This window comes from Sinocyclocheilus anshuiensis, unplaced genomic scaffold (genome assembly GCF_001515605.1).
Source record: "Sinocyclocheilus anshuiensis isolate Anshui unplaced genomic scaffold, SAMN03320099.WGS_v1.1 scaffold822, whole genome shotgun sequence".
Lineage (NCBI taxonomy): Eukaryota > Metazoa > Chordata > Actinopteri > Cypriniformes > Cyprinidae > Sinocyclocheilus > Sinocyclocheilus anshuiensis.
The window spans coordinates 973,228-996,117 of record NW_015539892.1 but is presented as its reverse complement, the minus strand read 5'-3'; the positions used below and the strand labels follow the sequence as shown (position 1 = coordinate 996,117).

The 22,890-nt window shown below is 35.9% G+C and overlaps 1 protein-coding gene and 2 long non-coding RNA genes across 6 annotated transcripts in view; 2 read left to right on the top strand and 1 right to left on the bottom strand.

Moving 5' to 3' along the window:
* Nucleotides 1–11,686, top strand: part of LOC107685817 (metastasis suppressor protein 1-like) — a 77,143-nt gene extending 65,457 nt beyond the window's left edge. For 2 of the 4 annotated variants that reach the window (XM_016482551.1, XM_016482550.1), the window contains 10 exons: nucleotides 3,557–3,714; nucleotides 4,068–4,175; nucleotides 4,277–4,374; nucleotides 4,708–4,798; nucleotides 5,986–6,102; nucleotides 7,490–7,600; nucleotides 7,732–7,888; nucleotides 8,214–8,240; nucleotides 9,204–9,475; nucleotides 10,577–11,686. In XM_016482551.1, the coding sequence (XP_016338037.1) occupies nucleotides 3,557–3,714; nucleotides 4,068–4,175; nucleotides 4,277–4,374; nucleotides 4,708–4,798; nucleotides 5,986–6,102; nucleotides 7,490–7,600; nucleotides 7,732–7,888; nucleotides 8,214–8,240; nucleotides 9,204–9,475; nucleotides 10,577–11,197 (1,760 nt within the window). In that variant the 3' untranslated portion in view covers nucleotides 11,198–11,686. The remainder of the gene's footprint in view (nucleotides 1–3,556; nucleotides 3,715–4,067; nucleotides 4,176–4,276; nucleotides 4,375–4,707; nucleotides 4,799–5,985; nucleotides 6,103–7,489; nucleotides 7,601–7,731; nucleotides 7,889–8,213; nucleotides 8,241–9,203; nucleotides 9,476–10,576) is intronic. The other 2 variants (XM_016482553.1, XM_016482552.1) reach the window with 2 other exon arrangements.
* Nucleotides 11,327–22,890, bottom strand: part of LOC107685821 (uncharacterized) — a 23,221-nt gene continuing 11,657 nt past the window's right edge. Inside the window, exon 4 of the long non-coding RNA XR_001633993.1 lies at nucleotides 11,327–13,084. This is a non-coding gene — a long non-coding RNA (uncharacterized LOC107685821). The remainder of the gene's footprint in view (nucleotides 13,085–22,890) is intronic.
* LOC107685819 (uncharacterized) overlaps nucleotides 19,359–22,890 on the top strand; it is a 40,759-nt gene continuing 37,227 nt past the window's right edge. The window contains exon 1 of the long non-coding RNA XR_001633990.1: nucleotides 19,359–19,459. This is a non-coding gene — a long non-coding RNA (uncharacterized LOC107685819). The remainder of the gene's footprint in view (nucleotides 19,460–22,890) is intronic.

Genomic DNA, 22,890 nt, shown 5'->3' with positions numbered 1-22,890 from the left:
GAAAAATCATAAAATTGTTATACAGCTTGTTTTTTTATGTATATAAATGCTAAATTTAATTTCTAGTGTTTTAGCATTTCTATACACATGCTAAAAGTGCCCTCTAGTGCTACTGATGTGGCTACCAGTAACCCATTGCTTTATAAAAAATATCTGGCGTCAATATTGAAAGGCATTGAAATTTTTATGATCATATAGCTAGTTTCGCAAAATATCTTGATAATTTTTCACGGTTAAAATATTTAATTCTTTGCATTTAATCAGCTGTTTGTATCCAGGCACGGTCTACGGGGGTGCTAGAGATGCCAAGCACCCTCAAACGAAACTCAAACGTTTTAAAATCATACTTTAAAGTCATGCATTCGGCTCTCAATCGAGCATGTGGGATAAGCATTACTCCTAATTTAGCCTAACAGAACTTTTAAAATCAACGTTTTTTTTTTCAATATTAATTTGTGCATTTTGAAAATGTTTATTAAGGGTGCAAAAAGTCAACAACAAAAATCTGAAAAGAAGTCAATATTTTACTTTTTCTCGCAACATTTTGTGGGTATGGTTCTACTTTCAATTTTGGTTTTCAACATAGCATATACAACAACCGTTCTTTTTTCATTTCATTTTTTTCGTCATGGTTAAAAAATAAAAAATGAATGTACGCAAAAGTACATGGATCAATAATTAGCATTTTTTAAAAATAAAATAATTTATGAAATAATATTTTTATTGTATATTATTAATAAATAATTCATTTATAATTCTTCTTCTTTTTTTTTAATTTTTTTTTCATTAAAAGGTTTGAGTGGTGCTTGCCAGTACAAAACTCGCCTTCATGATGCTAGTGTGTTTTAGGTGGTTGCTATGCAGTTGCTAAGGCGGTGTCCTAGTAGCAGACTCAAAGCAACTCAATTATGGTCATGGTGTAACACCTGCTGAATGTTTTTGATGGACTGAAGTCTTCTTAGTGGTTGCTAGGACGTTGCTGTGCTGTTTCTATGGTGATGTTAAGGTGTTCTAAAGGGGTTGCTATGAGGATAGTTTTTTAGATTATCACTCTTTCACATTTCTGTGTTGGGCTGTATTCTATTAACAAGAAACCGGCTCCTGTAACATATTTCAGATATAGCTGCATGTTTCCTAAGCCATTTGTCTTGCAGACAGGCCGTGGCATTTATCAACAGACCTACTGACCTTTGCCCTTTAAACTGAAGATGACCCCAGCCCTAAGCTGTCCTACCCAACCAGGTTCCTTTTAGCCTTCACTTCAGGCTGTGTTTGAAGGTGTAATGGTCTAAGAGCATCTAAACACACATACGGTCACACAATCCAGCACAAGGTCAATGCACTCAAGCACCGGGGATCACATCTCTGCCTGGAAGGTCAAAGGACTTAACTGAGTTCCGCAACACTGATGAGGATTGCTTAAATCCCAAAAATGCATACGCAGCACTTAAACGGATTTGCAGAGGTCGTTTAGATTTACTGTGCTGTGGCGCTTGTGGATCTGATTCTGTTATTCAATTAAAATGTCATCTAGACTCAAGAGGTGTTCTCTAAATGCTATTGAGCCTTTTTGTGAGGGTTCTATTTCCTTAAAATAAAATGTTAATTTTTATTGTAAAAATGTCCCATTCTCAGGCGTATTTGTCACCAGTGATATTTTTTTTCTTTTTTACAACTTAAAAGTGTCTAATTATGGGGTCACTGAGATTAAATAGTATTCACCAGGTCATGTGATCTCAATATGCCAGCATATCATTTGTAGTCTTTAAAATGAGAGAACATCATTATAAACATGTCTAAAGAAACTTGTAGTGCTTGTGAAAGAAAGCATACATCTGTCTTGCATGCCAGCTTGGAGTGCAGAAGATCAGATGTCACAAAGGACACCTGAGGTTATTGTTAGCAATGGGGATGATGAGATCAGTGATGTATGCGTCTGCACACAGCTGTCAGAATGCTCTCCTGTTGGTGGAATGTTGATACGAATCGTCCACAAACATACACAAAAGACTCTAAAAGGTGGTTTTTGCAGCGATGCCTTAAAGACCCATTTTTGGTTCCCCAAAGAACCTTTCAGTAAACGGTTCTTAAAAGAACCATGTTTTTCTTAGTGTAAAGAACAATTTAACAATTAATGGAACCTTTTTTTTCCATTATAAAGAACCTTTTGTGCATTTGCATGATATATATGTGATGTGTTTGCTGACAATATAAAATTAGGATTAAATATTAAAGGTATTGCTCATCCCTATCATGCACACCAGGGTTGGAAGTTAACAAGGGCTTAGGGCAAAAATGCCACCAAATGAACAGAAATGCTCCCCAAATTCAAGAGAAGGGGGCAAAAAATGTCCCTGGACAATTAAGATAGACGGCTGCCACCATTAAAGTGAAATGTGAAATGAATTCCCTTAATGGAAAAGTTAATTTCTGGTCCTGATGCACTCACGCATACACAGTCGAAAAATGCAGTAATGTGATTGCAAAAGCAAAGAAACTATTCATTTAGATGAGATGTGTTGGGGATGATGCATCTGCTGAGAGATGAAAAACAGAGGAAAAGGCCAGGTCATGTGTTCAAAGCTCCTCACGTGGTGTGTGCTGGCATGAGGTAAACAAACCTCTAAATGTGATTAACCTCACATTTCTCCCATTGCACTTCATCAGTACAGTTAAAGCATCAGGAGTCCGAAACAGTCATCATATCATATTAAAAATCACTCAGTTATGCTCTTATGGTAAATACTTTGCATCTTTTTTGTTTTTCTTGTTAACTTGTATCAATATGTTTGCCAATTCATGTTTTTCAGTGAATTTTAGAGTGTTTGAGTGAAATCAGTTATCTTATATCTTATATCTTATTTTCTATCATTAAGCTGTATTATATTGTCTGCCTAGCACCATGGAATCTAGATATCGATGTCAGTCATTAAAAACAGCCGTATTGGTCGATCACTGCTATGTAGTAGTATTACTAGTAGCTACTATGGAATGTGAGGGGGTCTCAGTGGCAGCTGGGCTTTAAATGCAACACATGCACACCATACAGTCCACATGTGTGCCATTACCAGAGACCCCAGATCCATCGTCACGCCTGGTCACGAATGACCAAGGAAATCTGCACAGCTAGGCTCTTTGAACAGCTTATTAGCATTGCAGCAAATATCAATGGTGTCTTAAGTGTTTATAGAAACTGTACTGCCTCCTAGTGGTTGCAAACAACATGAGTTTTAGCATCAAACTGCAAGGCAAAGTTATTCCTTGCTTCAAATAACAGCAACAAAGAGCTGTTGTTTTAGTATTATTTATATAGTATTGTACTATTTATCTACTATTATAACATTTATCAGTATATTGAATTAGTTTTTATTTTTATATTTCATTTTAGTATTAGTAATTTTACATGTTTTTGCAATTATTACAAAGTTGTTGTTATTTATATGTATATATTTCTGTCTAGCTTTTTTTTGCTTTATTAATTTGAGTACTTTTAGTACAAAGTCAAAGTCTTTTTGATCCTGTCAGTGGTTTATGAAATGTCATTGTGTTTGCACAGGTAAAGGTGAGGTGCGGATGCAGCTGGACAGCGCTCTTCAGGACGTCAACACACGCTACGCAGTTTTAGAGGAGACTGAGAAGAGAGCCGTGTGTCGAGCACTTATCGAGGAAAGAGGAAGATTCTGCTCATTCGTCACAATGCTCAAACCTTTCCTGGTGAGTGTCTGAGCAGACTCTGATAAGGCACTATATTTTGCAAAAAGAAAATGCCTGGCTTAAGACCACAACATTTTGTCAGCATTTTACATTACATTATCATTTCCATAATATTTGAACATTTTGAACTGTAAAATACCTGAATGTTGTGAGAGTATTTGGTTTAATGCCTTTAATTGATGCTGTTTTTCATTAAACAGGAAGATTGTCATTATTACATCAGAATGCATTAGAATTATGAGAATTTGGGGGAAAAAAGTACTTGATTGCCATGAAAATGTGCTGTTATATATTTTTATTTTATTCTGCTTAAATATTATCACACCGTTGATTTTTTTTATTTGTAATGTCAGGACGAAGAGATAAGCATGCTTGGTGAAGTCACCCACTTACAGACAATTCTAGAAGATCTCGGCAATCTGACGGCTGATCCCAACACACTGCCTCCTGCTAGTGAACAGGTGCTGCATGGATTCTAATCAGGCACATTATGTCTGTTTTGATCTGTAGAGCTGTATATGTTCTTGCACTCTGACTTCCTGGTCTGGTTTTGTTTATGCAGGTTATTCTTGATCTGAAAGGCTCAGACTACAGCTACTCATATCAGACTCCACCCGCGTCTCCTAGCAACACGTTATCACGCAAGAGCAGCATCAGCAGGTGAGTTCAGTGTCGGGAAGAAATGTGTGTTGCAAGAACTGTTAGCTAACTTGCAAATTGATAATTATTATATTTATATTGTAGTGTTTTTTTGCTGCTAGGCCAATTTTATTGATTTTTTTAACATTGTATTGACTGTCTTTCTTAGTGGTAACCTTTAAGCTTTCTACAGTAAGATATAATTAACAGTGATATATGTAACAGTGATCGGCTAACTGCACATTGCCTTATATATAATATTATTTTTCTTTGAAAATGTTTGGAAAAAGAGGAGCGCAGGTGACAAACAATTGCGTGTTATTGTAAATAATCAGTATAAACTCTCTCTCTTAGTAACTACACCTCTGTGCGTCATGTCCCATCTCTGGACTCCATCTCCAGTGCAGTGGATGGGCTTCATCTGCGAGCACCAGACACAACACAGGTATCATGGATACACGCGCCACAACACAAAACAATGGGTCCAAAAGGTACCCAGTTCAGTTGGTATATTAACCCTAAGAAACCCAAATAGTTTGAATAATTTTTCACCCAGAACACACATGCAGCCTCATTCAGCCCAAAGAAGCGCATCCGGCTGCAAGCACCATCAAAGCCTGCATTTTGCTGTGGTGCCTAATCCAACCCTCCTCAAAATACAACCTTTTTGAACCCCAAGATCAAATCAGCAGATTGATCATCAGTACACAATCATAATTGGACAGTACTTCAGTGCAAATAATATCAAATATTTAATGTAGTTTGTCTGGGTATTACAGTGTAAGTGTATTGCAAATAAGGTAGTATTTCACTGTTGTGATGCTTAAAATAGTAACACATAAAATGCATGATGATAAATGACACAATTATACAGTTTTATTACACAGTTCAGTGTTTTACAAAAAAGTAGCATAGGTTAATACTATGAGAACACTAAATTATAATACAGTTTGCTATGATTATGTGTAGTATGCTAGTTTATCAGTCCAATGTATTAGCCAAGTTAACCATAATGTGGAGACAAAAAGAAATATTATGGCAAAATACCACAGGGGAATAGGGTGACATTTTTATTTAATAGATATCACCATACATTCCCAGGTCATTAATCACAGTACATTAAGACATTAAACGTTGTATTGCAAGTTTTCTGAAATGTTGTTTAAATAAGTAAATTAAGCAAATATAATTAAATGCATTCATTTGCATGCATTTGAAATCTGAACATTGGATAAAGCCAGGTCCAAAATTCTTGTTTAATTTTGTTGACATATTAAAGGTTTTACAGGGGAGATTTTGGATATTTATTTTTAGCACTTTTAAGTTGGGTGTATGTACTGCTAAAGTGATTTCTGGCTTCAGCCATGCATGAAAAAGCAGTGGCTTTGCCTTTAGGGTCTTGCCTTATATTTGACCATTAGTAGCTATATTATGTGACACTTGTAATTTAAAAGATGGATCAACAAGTGGCATTTTACTATTTTCTGAATAGAATACCCAAAAGCAGTTACTTTCAACCAGGAAATTTGTTTAGGGGTCTAAGGGGGTTTGTATTTTGACGGAGGCTTGGATTCATCTAATCTCATCTTTCTCTTGTTCCACTCCTCTCTGCCCCTCACCTCCATCTCCCAGCGCTCATGCAGTCCTCTCCTCCTGGTTGGAGGGGAGGAAGGCACTCGCTCTCTCAGTGAGGGGAATTCTCCCACAATCTATCGCACGGGCCACCAACACCTTCGGCACAGGAGCACTGTGAGCATAGACTCAGTGTAGTGCTGTGTGTGACTGTGGATGGATTCATTACTGTTGCATGTACTCCTGGACACTTACCTCTGATGGTTTTCTTCTGTGTTTTTCTGTGGTTTTCATCGTGCATGTGTAGAGGTTGTGTCTATGTGAAGGTAGACAGCGCCCTCTGCAGGCCATTGAGAGGGACGCCTTCTGATAGCTGTACACGGGGAGAAAGAAGCTATTTTAAATAATTTTCTGCTTTTAGTGTCTGTTTTTGGATATAATATCAGTCCCATGTCTTAAAACAAACACACTAACCAGTTTGCATATCTACAACTAAAAACCTGCATGCTCTGACAGGCCCATCTGAACTTTTCTACACTTACCAAACTGTCGTTAAAGTCCACATGAAATCAAAACTGACTGTTTATATACATTTCTGGTCGTCTTGTGTGCAGATGTTCACAATCCTTCATTATTTTTCCTTTCCTCCTGATGGTTTAATGTTAACCAATGGCAGAATTTAGGATTTAGGGTTCATTTTTTGCTACTTTTGTAGGTAATGCAGCCTGTATAAAATATCAAATATTTTAAGTAGAAATGTTTAACTCCTTCCCTGCCAGAGTATTCTTTTTAAGTTGCCATCCACCGCAGATATTTTTTATCATATTCACAAATCTTCATAAATTGCCCCCACAATATTCTGTTGTATGAATATGTAAACAGAGGTTTCTGTTTATTTTTATTTTTATTTTTACATATTCATTTTTCAGCAACAGAAAAAATATTCCAATTGATTCATTCTGTCAACATCATAAAAAAATTCAAACAAAAATCTCAGAAAATTATTTTTTTCAAGCAGAAAACTTTTATATTTTCATTTTATTTTATTTTTTTACTTCCATATAGCAACATCAGTTGTATAATGAAAAAAAAACAATCCAAAGCTTGCATCAATAAAGCTTGTCAAAAATTATGCAAAATGTGTCAGTGGTGGAAAAAGAGTTAACATTGTTAGAATAAAGCATTCTGCAATTGTAGCAAATAAAGGTAAATAAAAGAACGTAATTGCAAAAATGATTAAAAAGAACCAGTTACCATTGCGTGGGTGAACTTGACCTTCAAGCTCCATGTCCTGGTTAAAAAACCTCCACAGTACTCTGCAAACTCTCATTCAGATCTGGAACGCCCATTTTCATGATCCACAAATTTCCTGTTGGATCAAATTAAGTCCCGCCCTATATTTTAATATATTGCTTAATTATGTCACATCATGATAAAATGGTTTGTGAACACCATTTCATGTTGGCTTTAAATCCTTATTACCTTGTAACTACAGTTTGTCGTAGTGTTTTGTTTTTGTTACTTACTAAGTTGAGATGGAGTAACCGAGTATATTTTTGTGTAGGAAAAAGGTCAGAACTCTCCAGGCACAGAGAACGGGACCTCCATGCCCCCACTGCACAAAGTTTACAGCAGGCATGAGGAGAGAGCCAGGACACTCTCCACCTCAGGCAAGGTACACGCTCATTTAAATGCAGGAATGATTTCTAAGCAAAAATAGATTTTTTTTACACCTTTTGATTCTACTGGAATCATTGTGATTGACACTTTTTCCGATCTCTGATTGGCTCTCATTGCTGTCTGTAGCCACAGTCAGCCAGGGAGCAGCTGGCTCTTACTCTTGGAGGCGGGCTTAATTCCGAAGCTCCTCGGACCAGCCGAGATTCCCTGCACTGCTCCAGCGGATACAGCACCCAGACGACAACGCCATCCTGCTCAGAAGACACCATTCCCTCGCAGCATGGTCAGTATGTGTGTATGTACACTTACATGCATGAGCTTTTTCTAATTATTTTCTATAATTTTCCTTTCAAATCTTCATTGCACACAACTTGGAGAGATTATAAACAGTGCTCAGTCTAGATTTCTTTTTCTCAATTTTTACCCTTTTTTTACCCTCAACACAGTTATCTGATTTGTGGTTTGTGTGCGCATCAAATGTGCTTTATGGTCCAATTTTAGACCAAGTCTGATGTGCTTGCACGAATCACAGGCTTGGATTGCTGTCCAAAGTGCATGTTTCTGGGCCTTTGTATAAATGTTAAATGTACTTTATTGTTCTTTTACAGCGGTAAAGAAAGAACCTCCTCTATATGGTAGGTTTCTGAATGTCATTGCATAGACTTAATTATTCTCATTGTGATCATATACCAATAATAAACAACATTAAATGTCTTTATTTTTGAGAATCCATGTCATATCGCAGGCGTGCCTTTGTTGAAAGAGTGTTATCTGTATGCGTAAGATTTGAGTGTGTGCAACCTAACCATGAGATATAACTAGTGGCATCTCGTTAGTCTGTTGTCCATCTTCTCATGTTGCCTGAGTTTAACTGAAAGACACTCTCAAACAGAGCTTTTGTTTGTCTGTTTTATTCATTTTCTAGGAGGTAATCCAGTACTGCTCTCTTCATGCAGTCATTTTTTTAATCAATTTAGTGAAATTAATTAATAATGTGACTAAGACAATAATACGATTTTTAGGTTTGTTTTCTTTAATTTCAGTATACTTGTTATTTAAAAAAAATTGTATATGCATCTCAAATTTGCATAATTTTCCTTTGCAGTTTGCATTTATTGCATTTGCATTTAGTCCAAAAGAAAAAAAATTGTTATATCTTATTTATAATTTTGTTTTTTATTTTTAATTTTTATTATATATATATATATATGCCCGCTATTAAAAATATATAAAATGCATTTGTAGGTTTCATTTAAACAACTTTAAACAAATAATTAAAATTTAAACAATTAGATAATGCTGCCTTTCAACAGTGTTAAAAACATCACACAAGCCAAGCTGAGTTTGCGAGGTATAAAAACACATGCACTGTCCTGTCCGAAACACTCACAACGTTGGGCCATCTTTATTGTTAAACCCTGACATCAAATTTTGAGACATGATGAACAGCTGTTGTGTTTTCTTCCACTGTCATTCCCTGCATATGTAATTTCTGCTTGAATTTCATTATTTTTCTCTTTTAAACAATATAGAGGTGCTATCATTTAACATTAACACCGTGTGTGACTCTCCTCTTTTTGTGTTTCTCTCTCTTTCAGACTATGACTACATCTCCCTGCATGGAGGAGAGGACGCCCACAGCCAGTCTGAATTTGATAAATCTTCCACAATTCCTCGCAACAGCGACTTGAGCCTCAATTACCGCAAAATGTTTCAAAGCAAGAGGCCGGCATCTACCGTCAGTCTGCTGATGGATCCGGAGCCTATAGGACCCCACACGGCCACCATCCGCCGTAAACCCTCCAGCAAGCCCAACATCCGCCGTGGGACCATCAGTGGAGGAGTGCCTATCCCCATCTCCACACCACAGGTCCTTCATCTACTCAAACTCTAGTCAGAAAATTCTTAAACAGTGTTCAGGAGACCTGCTGGAATATCTATCATAATTTGGAACAGGTCGTGAAGGATTGTGAATTTTCATAAAGAATTCCAGCACAGTATTATTTTCAAACACATTGTTCCTAAAATAACTTTTACAACTACAAATAAGATGGATGCCCCTGTAGGACATAAAAATGTATTTCTTTCAGGATTTTAATGTGCTTACAGCCCACACTACTGTTTAAAATTTTGGGTCAGTCATCCTAACCCTTACTTTTATTCAGCAAGGATACATTAAATTGATCAAAGTTAACATTAAAGACATTTATAACTTTACAAAAGATTTCTATTTCAAATAAATTCTGTTCTTTAGAACTTTCTATTCAAAAGAATCTTGAAAAATGTCCAAGTTTCCACAAAGATATTAAGCAACTGTTTCCAACATTGATAATAATCAGAAATGTTTCTTGAGCAGCAAATCAGCATATTAGAATGATTTCTGAAGGATCATGTGACACTGAAGACTGGAGTAATGATGCTGAAAATTCAGCTTTGCATCAGAGGAATCAATTACATTTTTAAAATAGAAAAAAATTAAATTTAAATATTTCACAATATTACTGTTTTTACTGTATTTTTTATCAAATCAATGCAGCCTTGGTGAGCACAAGACTTTTTTTTTTTATATCTTGCTGACCCCAAACTTTTGAATGGTAGTATATATCCCGTATATTAGTATTAATGTATAAAAATATGTATGTATTAAAATAATGAAATACAAGTAGGGTTCTGATCCATTAGGACTCTAACATTAAACAAGAATCAAATCCTGTATACATTTAAATGGGAATCTTTATTTGATTCTTAGGGAAATTCCTTTATGTTTCAAGTTATGAAAGAAATCCCAATTGGATATTGCACAATTTTTGAATTTGTTCACAATATTTTGGATGTATTTGCTTAGCTTTTTAAATTTTGTTTTAACAACATCATGCTCAAAGAGGCCATATGTTTTTATACATCCCTGTAGTGTGTTCTATTGATGTTCTTATCAAATTAACCATGAAAGCCAATTTCATCCTGCTCTTAGGTGCCGCTGAAGGCATCCGTTTCTACCGCCGGCCTGAGCAGTGAGGAGACCATGTGCCCTCCTGGAGGAACGCAGAGTAACAGGGTTCCTGGCTCTGATCTGGTTCACACCAGACATAGTCTCTGTACGTCCACTCAGAGTCTGAGTGCAGGGCCGCCTCCATACTATTCCATGTTTCCTGGGCAGCCACCAGTGGGCGGCACAGAGCTGCTGTATCAACTGAGCAAGCAACAGCAGTATGCACTGCACCAACAGCAGCAGAGGCGATATCATCATCATCAACAACAACAGCTGCAACAACAATATAATCAACAACAGTACAATCACCAACAGCAATATAACCAACCGCAGGAGCCGCAATATCAACAGATACATCAAAAAGAGCTCCAGCAGAAACATCAAAATCAGCAGCAGATTCAAAACATGGCAGCTCACAATTCTAGCATGCCCACTGAAAGCGTGCAGATCAATTCCGCCCAGCCTGGCGTGGATCATGTCGACGGCGTTCCTGATCCAGGCAGCGGAGGTGACATGTTGAGTATGATCCGGAGAGTCAAACTACGTCGGACACTTACCAACGATCGTTCGGCGCCTTTAATCACCCCCAACCATCTCAACTGATCTCAGCTTTATTTTTTCTGTGCTTTGAATTCATCTGTGACTTTTTACGGTTGCCTTTTCCGTCTTTTCGTTTAGTGACTTACTTTTTTCATACCTTTTAATGTTGCGGTTTGCATATTTTTTGTTTTGTTTTTAAGTGGAGGCAAAACAGTTGACTAACGTGCGACTCCTGCCACAAGAAAAGACGTTTGATTTAACTACACTGTGCTAGAACAACAAACGTTTCGCAGTGTCCGTGCGAATCTTGCCTGTCAATAAATTCAAGTTAATTCTGCAGGCTGTGTGCTTTACATATATATGTATACCTATATGCACAGATATATATGTATTTAGAGATCTAGATTGAGCATCGGAGCTTAAGATATATTAAAGTTATTTGTTTATGTTGTATTCACAAGGATAAAGCACTCAGCCTTCTGGTTAGAGATCAAAAACTTCTGTATATATTAGCGAATCAATTGAAAGACTGTTGTATTATTATTCATTTTGTTTTTTTGTTTGTTTTCAAAATTAGATAAAGCAGCACTAGGCGTCTATTTTTGTACAGTTTAGGGTAACAGAAAACTGCACCACTGCGTTTAATCCGCCCAATGACTGGATGCGAATGCAGCCAATGAGAGGAATGGAGGGAGGGAAGGAGCGATGTGATTGGGTGGATGAATGAAGGACTGGAATAGTGGATCTTATTTGTGTTGCTTATGACTGAGAGCTTACGAAGGCATCACTGTGGTTATTTATTCAACCTGTTTGATTCTGAATCATTTTTAATCGTTTGTTTACCAAAGCTTTGATGCTGTAGCCCCGTAGATGCGCATAAACATGCTCTCCTGGAGGATTTATATTGACTTGATTCATAAAACCTCAAACTTGTGGCCCACGACTTTGAGCATTTTTTTTTGTCTTTGAATTAAAAAAACTTCTTTAAACTCATTTATTATTACCTGAAAAGAAAGTGAATGGTTGCATTAGGTTTATAGATTGAATTCATTCTGTTGCAAGTTGCCTTGCAATAAAACTAGAATAAAACTACGATGTGATTTGGCTTATTGCGATCAATATCAAATTGCAATAGCTTTGATTTAATTAAATAAATTAATATATAGGCACTGTATGTTTCCGCGTGAAGTGCAGCACTGCATTCCTTTACACACGAGCAGCTGATGATCCGATGATTTCAGTATCTCTAAATCTGCTCATCTGATCCACATGAACTTGTAAGTTTGGGACACTTATAACGTGTATTTGGAAACACACCATGCACCAACCATCTTCCCAAACTTTGAATGAGAAGCGCTTATAAAATGCTGACTTGCCAACAAAAGAAAAGCTTTATGGTTTGAAAAAGAGTTAATTTGATTCAATTATTGTATAGTTGCACTGTAAAAAAAAATACAAAAATGACAGTACAATTCATATTTTACCGTCATATTGATGTAATTATAACATTTTTGGCCAAATTGTACAGCCCTTCAAACAAGCGCAGCAAATCTGGACCTAAAATCTGGATATTGATATTGACAATATCAATTTTTACCAGAAAGATTGCAATAAGAAGTTAACATTACTAACTGCTCGTTATAATAGCTTTCTCCTACAAATAAGCGTGTGCAGAATGTTTGGATGTATGTTGATAATTAAAGTGGTTCTGTTTTTCTGTTTTCTTAATTGAAAGCCAATGCTGACGTTTGCTTTCAAGCTTGAAGTGCATCACCAATGCCTTGAACATGTTTAATATAAGGTTTAATGAATTGAACATCATTTTTAGCACCTCTAAAAGAAGCACTTCTGCGGTCTGACAGCATCTCTCGCAGGCATCTGTACTCTCTTTGATGTCTTATAATTGATCACATCTGTCACGCACGTGCTTGCAGGTGCGCTTTGAACTTTCTTCATATCTTACTGCATTCTTTTTTTTTTTACCGCTCCGTTTTTTTTTTTTTTATACTTTTCAGGTTATTCTCAATCTAGGGTTACTTCACACCTGTCTGAGCCGTGTCTAGGATTTCTCGCCCCCTCTCCATCTGAATGCTCAATTGTTTTGTCTCTCTTCAGTGATTTAGATGTGGCCAGAGATGTTCACTGCTGACACAATGCTCCTCAGGCCTTTTACTGTAGGATTAGCTTGCAGCTGCTGTACGGCGCTCCTGGAGTGTAAAAGAATATCGTTTTACTCTGAAAGGTGAGCTGACCAGGGTGTTTCTCCACTAATCTGCATTGTTATTAGTGCTGCTCAGGGCAGTAATGTCTGAGGTGTTTAACTTGAGAGGAGAGGTTTTCTTTGCTGAGATATAGTGATGGTGGATCATAATGAGCTCTGCCTGTTGCAGTGATTGATCATCCAGCTTGACCCAAAATGTTAAACTTGCAAGATCGGAAGGGGGAATGCAAAGTGCCCAAGAGTTTTTTTTGTTTTTTAGACTTTGTTTCATTTTTGCTATTTTTTGCTAACATTCTCACATTTGATTTAATGCATTCTGTATCTAGACCATTTCATGTTATAAGCATCAATGGAAAGGGATGAATGCCAAATTAAAGTGAAGAAAACGATCATTATGAACCAGTCTCTTTTGGGACTTTAGTGGCCATTAAAGCAATAAGCCACAAGAAAGCTGTTTAAGTGATTTTAATGATGGTAATGTGGGTGGTTACCAGGGTGTTGCTATGTGGGCGTTATGGTGTTTCTGATTGGTTTTTAGCATTATGCTATATGCAATTGTTATTGTATGACAGGTAAAAAATTGTATACAAATTGTTTAATGTTTAAAAGTTTGGGGTTAGTAAGATTTAAAGAAATGAACACTTATTCATCAAGGATGCATTAAATTGATTAAAAGTTCCAGTAAAGACATTAAGTTGTAGATTTCGGTTGTTCTTTTAACTTTTCTATTTATCAAATAATCTTGAAAAAAGTATCTGTTTCCACAAAAATATTAAGCAGCACAGCTGTTTTCAACATTTAATAGTAAGAAATGTTTCTTGAACAGCACATCAACATATTAGAATGATTTCTGAAGGATCAAGTGACACTGAAGACTGGAGTAATCATGCTGAAAATTCAGCTTTGCTTCACAGGAATACATTTCAAAACCAAAATAGAAAACAATTTTAAATTGTAATCATTTTCCCAATATTACTGTTTTTACTGCATTTTTAAACAAATACATGCAGCCTTGGTGAGCAGAACAGACTTCTTTCTGAAACATTTAAAAAAATCTTACAGATACCAAACTTTTGAATGGAAGTATGATTCTGAAAACTTGGAAGAGTAATGTCACCTCTCCTCAACAAACAAACAATGAGCAATAGTAATAGCAATCGGTTATCAAACAACACAACTAGGAGTATTAATATAAAAAGTATTGTCAGTACCAACTCCTTTCCAACAAAACAGTCCTTTTATGTTTTTATATTAGGTTCCTCTCAAGCTGATACACTTTTCTCCAACAGTGGAGTGAGGTTGAGATCAGTCTTATGTAATGAACAGGCCCTAATTAATGCTGGATTTGAAATCAGAACAAGCTGTAGTGTTGACGTCAAGTGTGTGTGGACTCAGAGGTGACTGGGCTGTGAGTGTTTGACCCTGCTGTGTGTGTGTGTGTGTGAAACATCCCTCCATGTTTAGACATCGTCGTCATCATTATCATCTTCTGCTATCGTCCCTCATGTCTGTAAGTCATGCTGAAGCCTCAAACAACATGGAATATGTGATTTAGAAACATACCAAAGTTCAAAAGGACGTATCTTCATTTACTGAACAAATCATTTTAATTTGTTCTTATCCGTACATTTGTATTTAAGCTTAAAAGTAAAAATAAGAAATATTTGGAATTTTGCATGTGGTAATTATTTTTTAAAGCATTTTAGTTAAGTTAGATCTTACTTACTTAGCATTTACTTATTTACTTGTTCCTTGTTATCTTATTTACTTATTAATGCCCAGGGTTAAGGTTTAGCAGTTACTGAGCGTTTACTGCATTAACTTACTTTCCTGAGGGCCCCTATAGTGCACTGCAGACCTGTTTGAGAACCATTGCATACGCCCTTGCAGACAATATTTTTATTATAAATATTTTTGCCCTGTTTTCTCTGTGAATTTTAATTGCATTTCCCTGCTAAATATTTGCTCAACTTTTAGGAGTCCCATGCAGGATTACTACAGTAGCCTACATGGTAATTTTGCACATTTATATCAAATCTCTGTCTGTTTTCTGTCTTAATTAGGAGACAAGTTTTTTATTTTATTTTTTTTTTGATCGTTTAAACCTCTCACTTTGAAAGATTGGTATCTGACATAAAAGTGGAAAACCCTCCTCATGGAAAGAAGTGCGACCAAAAAGGTATTTTTGGTCATTTTACACGATCATTTGTGTATTAATATGTCAGTTGATCTATTCAGCTTTTGTATCATGTTGGTAATTTAGATTTTTGCGAGCATAAGCATTTCATGCTGATAACTCATTTATACATTTAAGATTTATAAGGAGATATTGTTGAATTCTGTGCGCTAAAATACTGCTGGTGAGGTCCATGTGAAGTCCGGGTCCTTTAGTAAACCTGAGGCACTGCCTGGATGATACAGATCAGTCACTCACCGGTAGTGACGTCATGGCTGTCGCCGGCCAACGAGTTGGTGTTTTTTCAATGTATGCTTCAGACACTGGTCACAACGAGGCGTTCCCCATAGCGACCCCTAGAGGACGCAGTGTCTCGTTCCCTACTCAGGGAACCATGGTTACATAAGTAACCTGAGACGTCATTGATGAACACTAACCTGTGAGTTTACTTAATATTATTGTTGGACAGTTACAGTGGCCCCCTAAATGTGAATTTAGACACTTACACCACGCTTAAAAATATCTAAAAGGCACTGAATCAGATACAAAGAGGCGCATTTTCCAAGCTAAGCAGTTCACAAATAGAAGTTAGCTTGCTTCTAAATGAAAAAAAAAAAAAGTATAAATACACTATATATTAATGTAAACATATTTTAATACATAAACTATTTAGTTTCAATTTAAAGTAATTTATTGGCTTGGTTGTGCTTACAATATTGCCAAAGCACGTAATGTCAAGAAAAAGAAATAACACAATATAACAAATATAATAATCTCAATAATAATAATAATAATAATAATAATAAAATAAGGTGCTAAAATCACCTTTTCTCCAGTTAGGTAATAATGAGAAAAGGTCTAGCATAGTTTGTTGACATAAGTCATTTATGTATGTTTTGATATTCAATGTTTTGACATGCAGACATTTTTAAGTGTGAATTGAGCATTAAAATATGTTTTGGTGCCATAGTAATATCATGGTAACATTAATATTTTAATAGATTGCATTGGACTGCAGCGGAAGGGTCATTGACCACAGTTCAATGAGTCACACCTGACTAAAGATAAAAGTAACCAAGGTCAATTTGTCCTGTTTTTTTGTTTGTGTTGTTCTTACTCCATCTGTTGACCCTTTATGTAATCCTGTTTTCTTTCTCCATTTGGGACGAGTTAAGAGGTGAGCGCTCCAGCTTGTAACATTGGAGTCTGTGTGTGTGTGTGTGTGTGTGTGTGTGTGTGTGTGTGCTTAAAAGGGAGAGTGAGTCAGTGAGATTTCATCCCATTACTGAGGCTTGTGTAGTGACTCACTTCCAGAACGTTAGATTATCCACCAGCAACAGCTTCCTAAACCACAAAACAAACACACACACACACTCACTCCAAACAGCCCTGAACTTGAACTTTACTCCAGTTATTCCGCTTCCTTATATCTTTTCATGTATGTTTTGTATGTTTTACAGTAAACTAAAAACACCTGCCTCACTTCCCTTGGGATTTCCCTCCCTAACGCTTAAGTAAATTCATGCGTCTGTGACCTTGGTCTGTGTGTTCAGGTCTGTCCATGAGAGTATCAACCTATGACACATTCACACAGACTTTTGATGTCTTTTGTAACTAAGCAATAACATTCATTAGTGTTGACTCCATAGACTGATTCAAGGTTTTGTTCACAGAAGAATTCAGTTTTTGTCATTTACTCACCCTCATGTCATTACAAGACCATATGATTTGCTTTCTTCAGTGGAACCTAAAAGGAGGTGTTTTGATGAATGTTCATGCTGCTTTTTTGTCATAAAATATATGGTGACAAGGGAAGGGAATGTCAAGAACCAAAAAATCTAAAAAGTCTGAAGCCATGCAATAGTGTAAGTTGTTTTTACGTTTTACGTTTAATTTTTTAACTGAAACAAAAATGGTAAAACTTTGCATTAAAGTCTCATTAGTTAACGTTACTTAATGCATTAACTACCATGAACTATGAACAGTACATTTATTACAGTATTTATTAATTTTGTTAACGTTATAGAAAAAAATACTACTGTTCATTTTATGTTATGTTAGCTCGGGTCTATTAAATAATAATAATAATAGGTACTTTTTATTTTAATAGTGTATTAGTAAATGTTGAAGTTAACATTAAGATTAATAAATTGTTTAGAAGTACTTTACATTGTTAGTTCATGTAAGCTAATTAACTAATGTTAACAAATGAAACCTTATTAAAGTATAACTTGAGTAAAGTGTTGCCATACAATTAAAGCCAAGTAGAAATATTCAACAAAAACTAATAAAAGTCACAAAAGCACATCATTAAATAGAAATGGAAAAATAGGCTAATTCAAAATATTGATAAATACTTTAATAGTAATTCATGCAGCTCTTATGCTTTACTTTTTATTGTGCTTATTTGTCATTTTTTTTAACGATTCACTTTCACTATATGTAAAACAGCAGCTTGGACATTCTTCAAAACATCTCCCTTTGTTTTCCATGGACGATAGAAACTCCTACAGAACAACATGAGCTTGAATAGAAGAATTAACATTTTTGGCTAATCTATCCCTTTAAGTTGTGCCAGAGCTAAAGTTGAGCGCCCAAAGCATGCTTTCTCTTTCTCCTCCCTCCTCCTCATTAGGCGCTCCTAATAAACTTGTGTCTGGTTGTGTCTTCTGTAGTTGTGCCAGCATCTGTGATTGGTCATGGCCATGATCTCTGACGCACCACGTGATGCTGCTCTCATCTCCCTCCTGATCGCCGCATCAAACCGGCATCTGTCTCATAATTGGCTTTAATAATGCTGCTGCACAAAACACTTTCTCATGACTGATGAGGAGGCAAAACCACTTGTGATTTCAGTCTCAGAAATGACTGCACACACTTCACTTGTGCTTTAATGTTAATAATGTTTTTAGAAAGTACACTTCTGGTAGTTTTGACAACAACAGATTGTATTTTCCCCTAACACAAGCAAGTAACAATGTGCTGCTTAATATTTTTGTGGAAGCCATTTTTTCAGGATTCTTTAATGAATAGAAAGTTCAAAAGATCAGCATTTATCTGAAATAGAATTTTTTTGTAACAATAATGTTATTTGGTCACATTTGATCAATTTCAATGCATCCTTGCTAAATAAGAGTATTAATTGTATTTATTGTTTTAATTCATTTTTAAAAATCATCTTACTGATCCCAAGCTTTTGAATGGCAGTGTATGCAAGCATGTCATGCATACTTGATTTTAGAAAGCTGTCGAGTGTTTGACATCACTTGAGTGTTACTTTTTGGCCTTGTTTTTGTGAACACTTCCATGTTTGTGTGTTTGTATGTGTATTTCACACTTGGGATATACTCACATGATGACTGTAAAATCACAGTTATGTCATGAAGGAAAACTTCTGTTAAGAAGAAAGTAGTCTGTGTATTTGAAATCTCAAAAACGATGCAAAAGTGCTAAAAAAGTGGTCCATATAACTTGTGTATCTTCTAAAGTCATTCCAAATCTTTGTGTGAGAAACAGGCTTCAATTTAAATAGTTTTAAATGTAAAGTTATTTAATTTAGCTCTGCCATCCACCCTAGCTCTCCTTGACGTTCATAATTCTGATTTGTGACCGAATTGTTCTCTTGAGTGTTTTTGTTTTTTTTCTCGGTGAATTGGTTGATCCAGTTTACAAAACCAATTGAAATGTTTCAGTGAAAAAAGACATACATTTCAGTCTGTTTCTCAAGCAAAGCTATCGTATGTCTTCAGAAGACTTGAAATCCAGTGTATGAGTCGGATAAACCAGATTTATGATGCTTTTGTTGTTTTTCAAAACTTGAAAGTTTAAGCACCAATTGATTTATAATTGCACTGAAAAGTGAAACTTTCATATTTTCTGCATTTGTTTTCCGCAGGAGAAAGAAAGATGGGTTTGGAATGACATGAGGGTGAGTAAATGATGACAAATCTTTCATTTTTTTTGGTAGACTGTCCCTTTAAGTCTTTGTAAAGATCACCTACTCATAATCTGAGAATTATATCAATATGAATGAGAGTTTACCCCCTGAAGCATCTGTTGCAATCCACACCTAAAGGGAGGAAATACATTTTAAGACCTTAACCGTTCGATTAACTAACCCTTTGAGCCTTGTGCACGTTTACTGTTTGCCAACCTATTCTGCACAAACTCTGCTATGACTTGGCTATTATACTTACTGTACAATAAATGTGTTAATATGTAACCAGTTATGTTTGAAGTGTGAATCGGTTAAATGTCCTGCAGTCTTTGTTAGTAAGCAGTGTCGTATGACTAAAAGCTCTTGGACTTCATCCCAGGTTGAAAAAGGCGTTTTGTCTGTTTGTCGATGGAGTGTGTTTTATTACACCCTTCCTAAAACTGCGTTAACAATTCCTCAAATTGCGATAACGCCTGATAGAGTGACGCATTTCATGTGTTTCTCATTGTGACACAATGTGACCATAAATTGTTTAATTAAATTAGCAGATTGACAAATATGACTCTCTGTAAGATTGTTCTTACACAGTTGCATTGCAAAATATTTTGCTTACCATGCTTACAAAATAGCACCATGGTGTACTATATAATAATATTTGATTTTTAGTGCCATTTGAAAGTACCATAGTATTACCATCTGATACTATAAATTTACTGTGGTAATGCATGCTATGTAATTAATCTGTCACTTAAAAAAAAAACTATACCATGGTACAGTGATAGTATCAGATGGTAGTATGGTACTTTGACATATACCATGGTAATGAAATCCATGGCTCATATACTGTACTCTATGGTATGTCCAAGAATACCATAGTACTGTTATTGTAAATGTCTAAAATACCATGGTATTACCAATGTACTTTTTGGTACGGTTTTGCAAGTGCATGATATATATCATATGGTATTACCATATGTTTTTTTGGACTTAGTACCATGTCTCTACACTTACAAAAACATACTATACCACTGTACAGTGATAGTATCAGATGGCAGTACTATAGTATTTTGAAATATACATATGGTATATGGTAATGAAATACATGTACCATGGTTTATATATTGTAGTTCATTGTTTTTCCAGGAATAACATAGTACTATTATGATAAATGTCTAAAATATCATGTGTATGTTCAAAATACCACAGTATTACCATCTGATACCATCACTATGTTTTTTGGACATAGTACCATGGCACTAAATAAAAATGTACCATGGTGCAGTGATGGTATCAGAGGGCAGTATTATAGTACTTTGAAATATACCATGGTAATGAAATTTGTGTGCCATGGTTTATAAATTGTACTCAATGGTATGTTCAAGAATACCATAATATCATAGTAATGCTATGATAAACAATCAGAGCACTAATTCCGAGTATGGGTCACCATACTTGGCCACATGTCACGTCACTCAAAATATCACGTGTATGTCCAAAATACTGTGGTATTACCATTTTATTTTTGGTACTCTTTTGTTAGTGCATGGTATATATCAAAATACCATGGTATTATCATCTGAATCTATCACTGTTTTTTTGTTTGTTGGTTTTTTGACATGGCACTTTCAAAAAATATAATATATGATAGTATTAGATACAGTGATCGTATCAGATGGCAGTACTATGGTACTTTGAAATATACCGTGGTAATGAAATTTGTGTGGCATGGTTTATACATTGTACTTAATTGTATGTCCGAGAATACCATAGTACTATTATGATAAATTTCCAAAATATCATGTGTATGTCCAGAATACCATAGTATTACCATGGTACTTTTTGGTACTCTTTTGTAAGTGCATGGAATATATCAAAATGCCATGGTATTACTAGCTGTGACTATTACTATACTGTGGTATCATCACAACAGTATTATTTGTAAAGGTGAAATTTGGAAAAACTTTGCGTATTGCAAACAATTTTTGAATATTACAAACAATGAAGAGTAAAGAAATACCCTGTTTGCTTCCCCCTCACAGTTGAAATTAGATCTTATCTTCGCCTCCTTTCAGTACAAAGAATATTAAAGTACACAAAAGCTTTTTTTTTTTCAGGGGGAATTTTCCCGCCAAAACGCAGCTGGCCTTGTATCCAGTGTCTGTGGTAACCATGGTAACCGTGCCTATTGCAACTCTGTGCCACGTGAATGAGGAGGCCGTTCTGTGTGTTCAGTTACAGTGCCACACACTCTGATGGTGCTAGTCAGTGCCACATGTGTGTGTGTGTGTGTGTGTGTGTGTGTCATGCTGAGATAATGAAGTTTGGCAGATCCCCAGGAGCCCTCACCACCTCTCTGTGCTCCTTGAGTTACATGTTCCCTCTCAGACTTCAAACAACATCTTCACAATGGAGCCTGAAATATAAAGGTCCTTTAATCGATGCTGGCAGTTAGTGAATGTTCTGTAAAATAATAGCCGTGTGTCGTCATGGTGCCACTTAACCACTAGAGGCCCCTGTAATGTTAGTCAGGAGCGTGTTGTGTTGCCTCGATACCAAAAACCAGACTCCCACACAGGTAGAAACTCCAGCTGTGCTGCTCTAGTTCAGTGATAGTTCAGTTCTAGTTGATCTTACTGAGAACTCTTTCCTCCTAACACTCTCACCTGTCTTGTCTGTCTGTCTGCCTTTTGCTCTCACCTGGCAGTCAAACCAATATCTGTCTGTCTGTCTGTGTCTGTCTTTTTATCTTATTTTATATTGTTTTATTTATCATTCTGTCTAACATTCTATTTCATTCTGTTGTTTCATTCTATCATTCTACTGTTCTATCTGATGTTTTATCCGCCTTTCTATTGTTATACCTATCATTCTGTTGTTATTTTGTTCTATCATTTTGTCTATCGTTCTATCTATCTACAGTTCTATACATTTTTTTGTCACTCTATTATTCCATCCATTCATCCATCCATCCATCCGTTAGTTCGTTTCTTTTGTTTTATATATCGTCCTAACATTCCATCTTATTTTCTTGCTTTGTTCTATCATTTTGTTGTACTTACATTCTGGCTTTCTATTGTTATATCTGTCATTCTATTGTTATCTATCATTCATTCTATTTATCGTTCTGTCGTTCTATCTATAAATATTTCCTTTTCCATAAACAGTAGCATATTTAACCTGTATGTTTTTGTAAGACAGAGAGAGAGAAAAAAATATTTTTCAAAGCAGGCTCATTTGTAGATGCTTCTGGAACAAGTGTTAGTGAGCATGCAAGAGAGAGAGAGAGATGGAGTATCACGTGAGGTTCCTGCCCTCAGCACAGCGGACTCATTGACCTTTTGTTCTCTCCTGCTCGGCTGTGAGAGAAGGGGAAGCGCGCGAAACGGCAGCCAATCAGGTCGCGGCGCGGCAGCTGGCAGAGA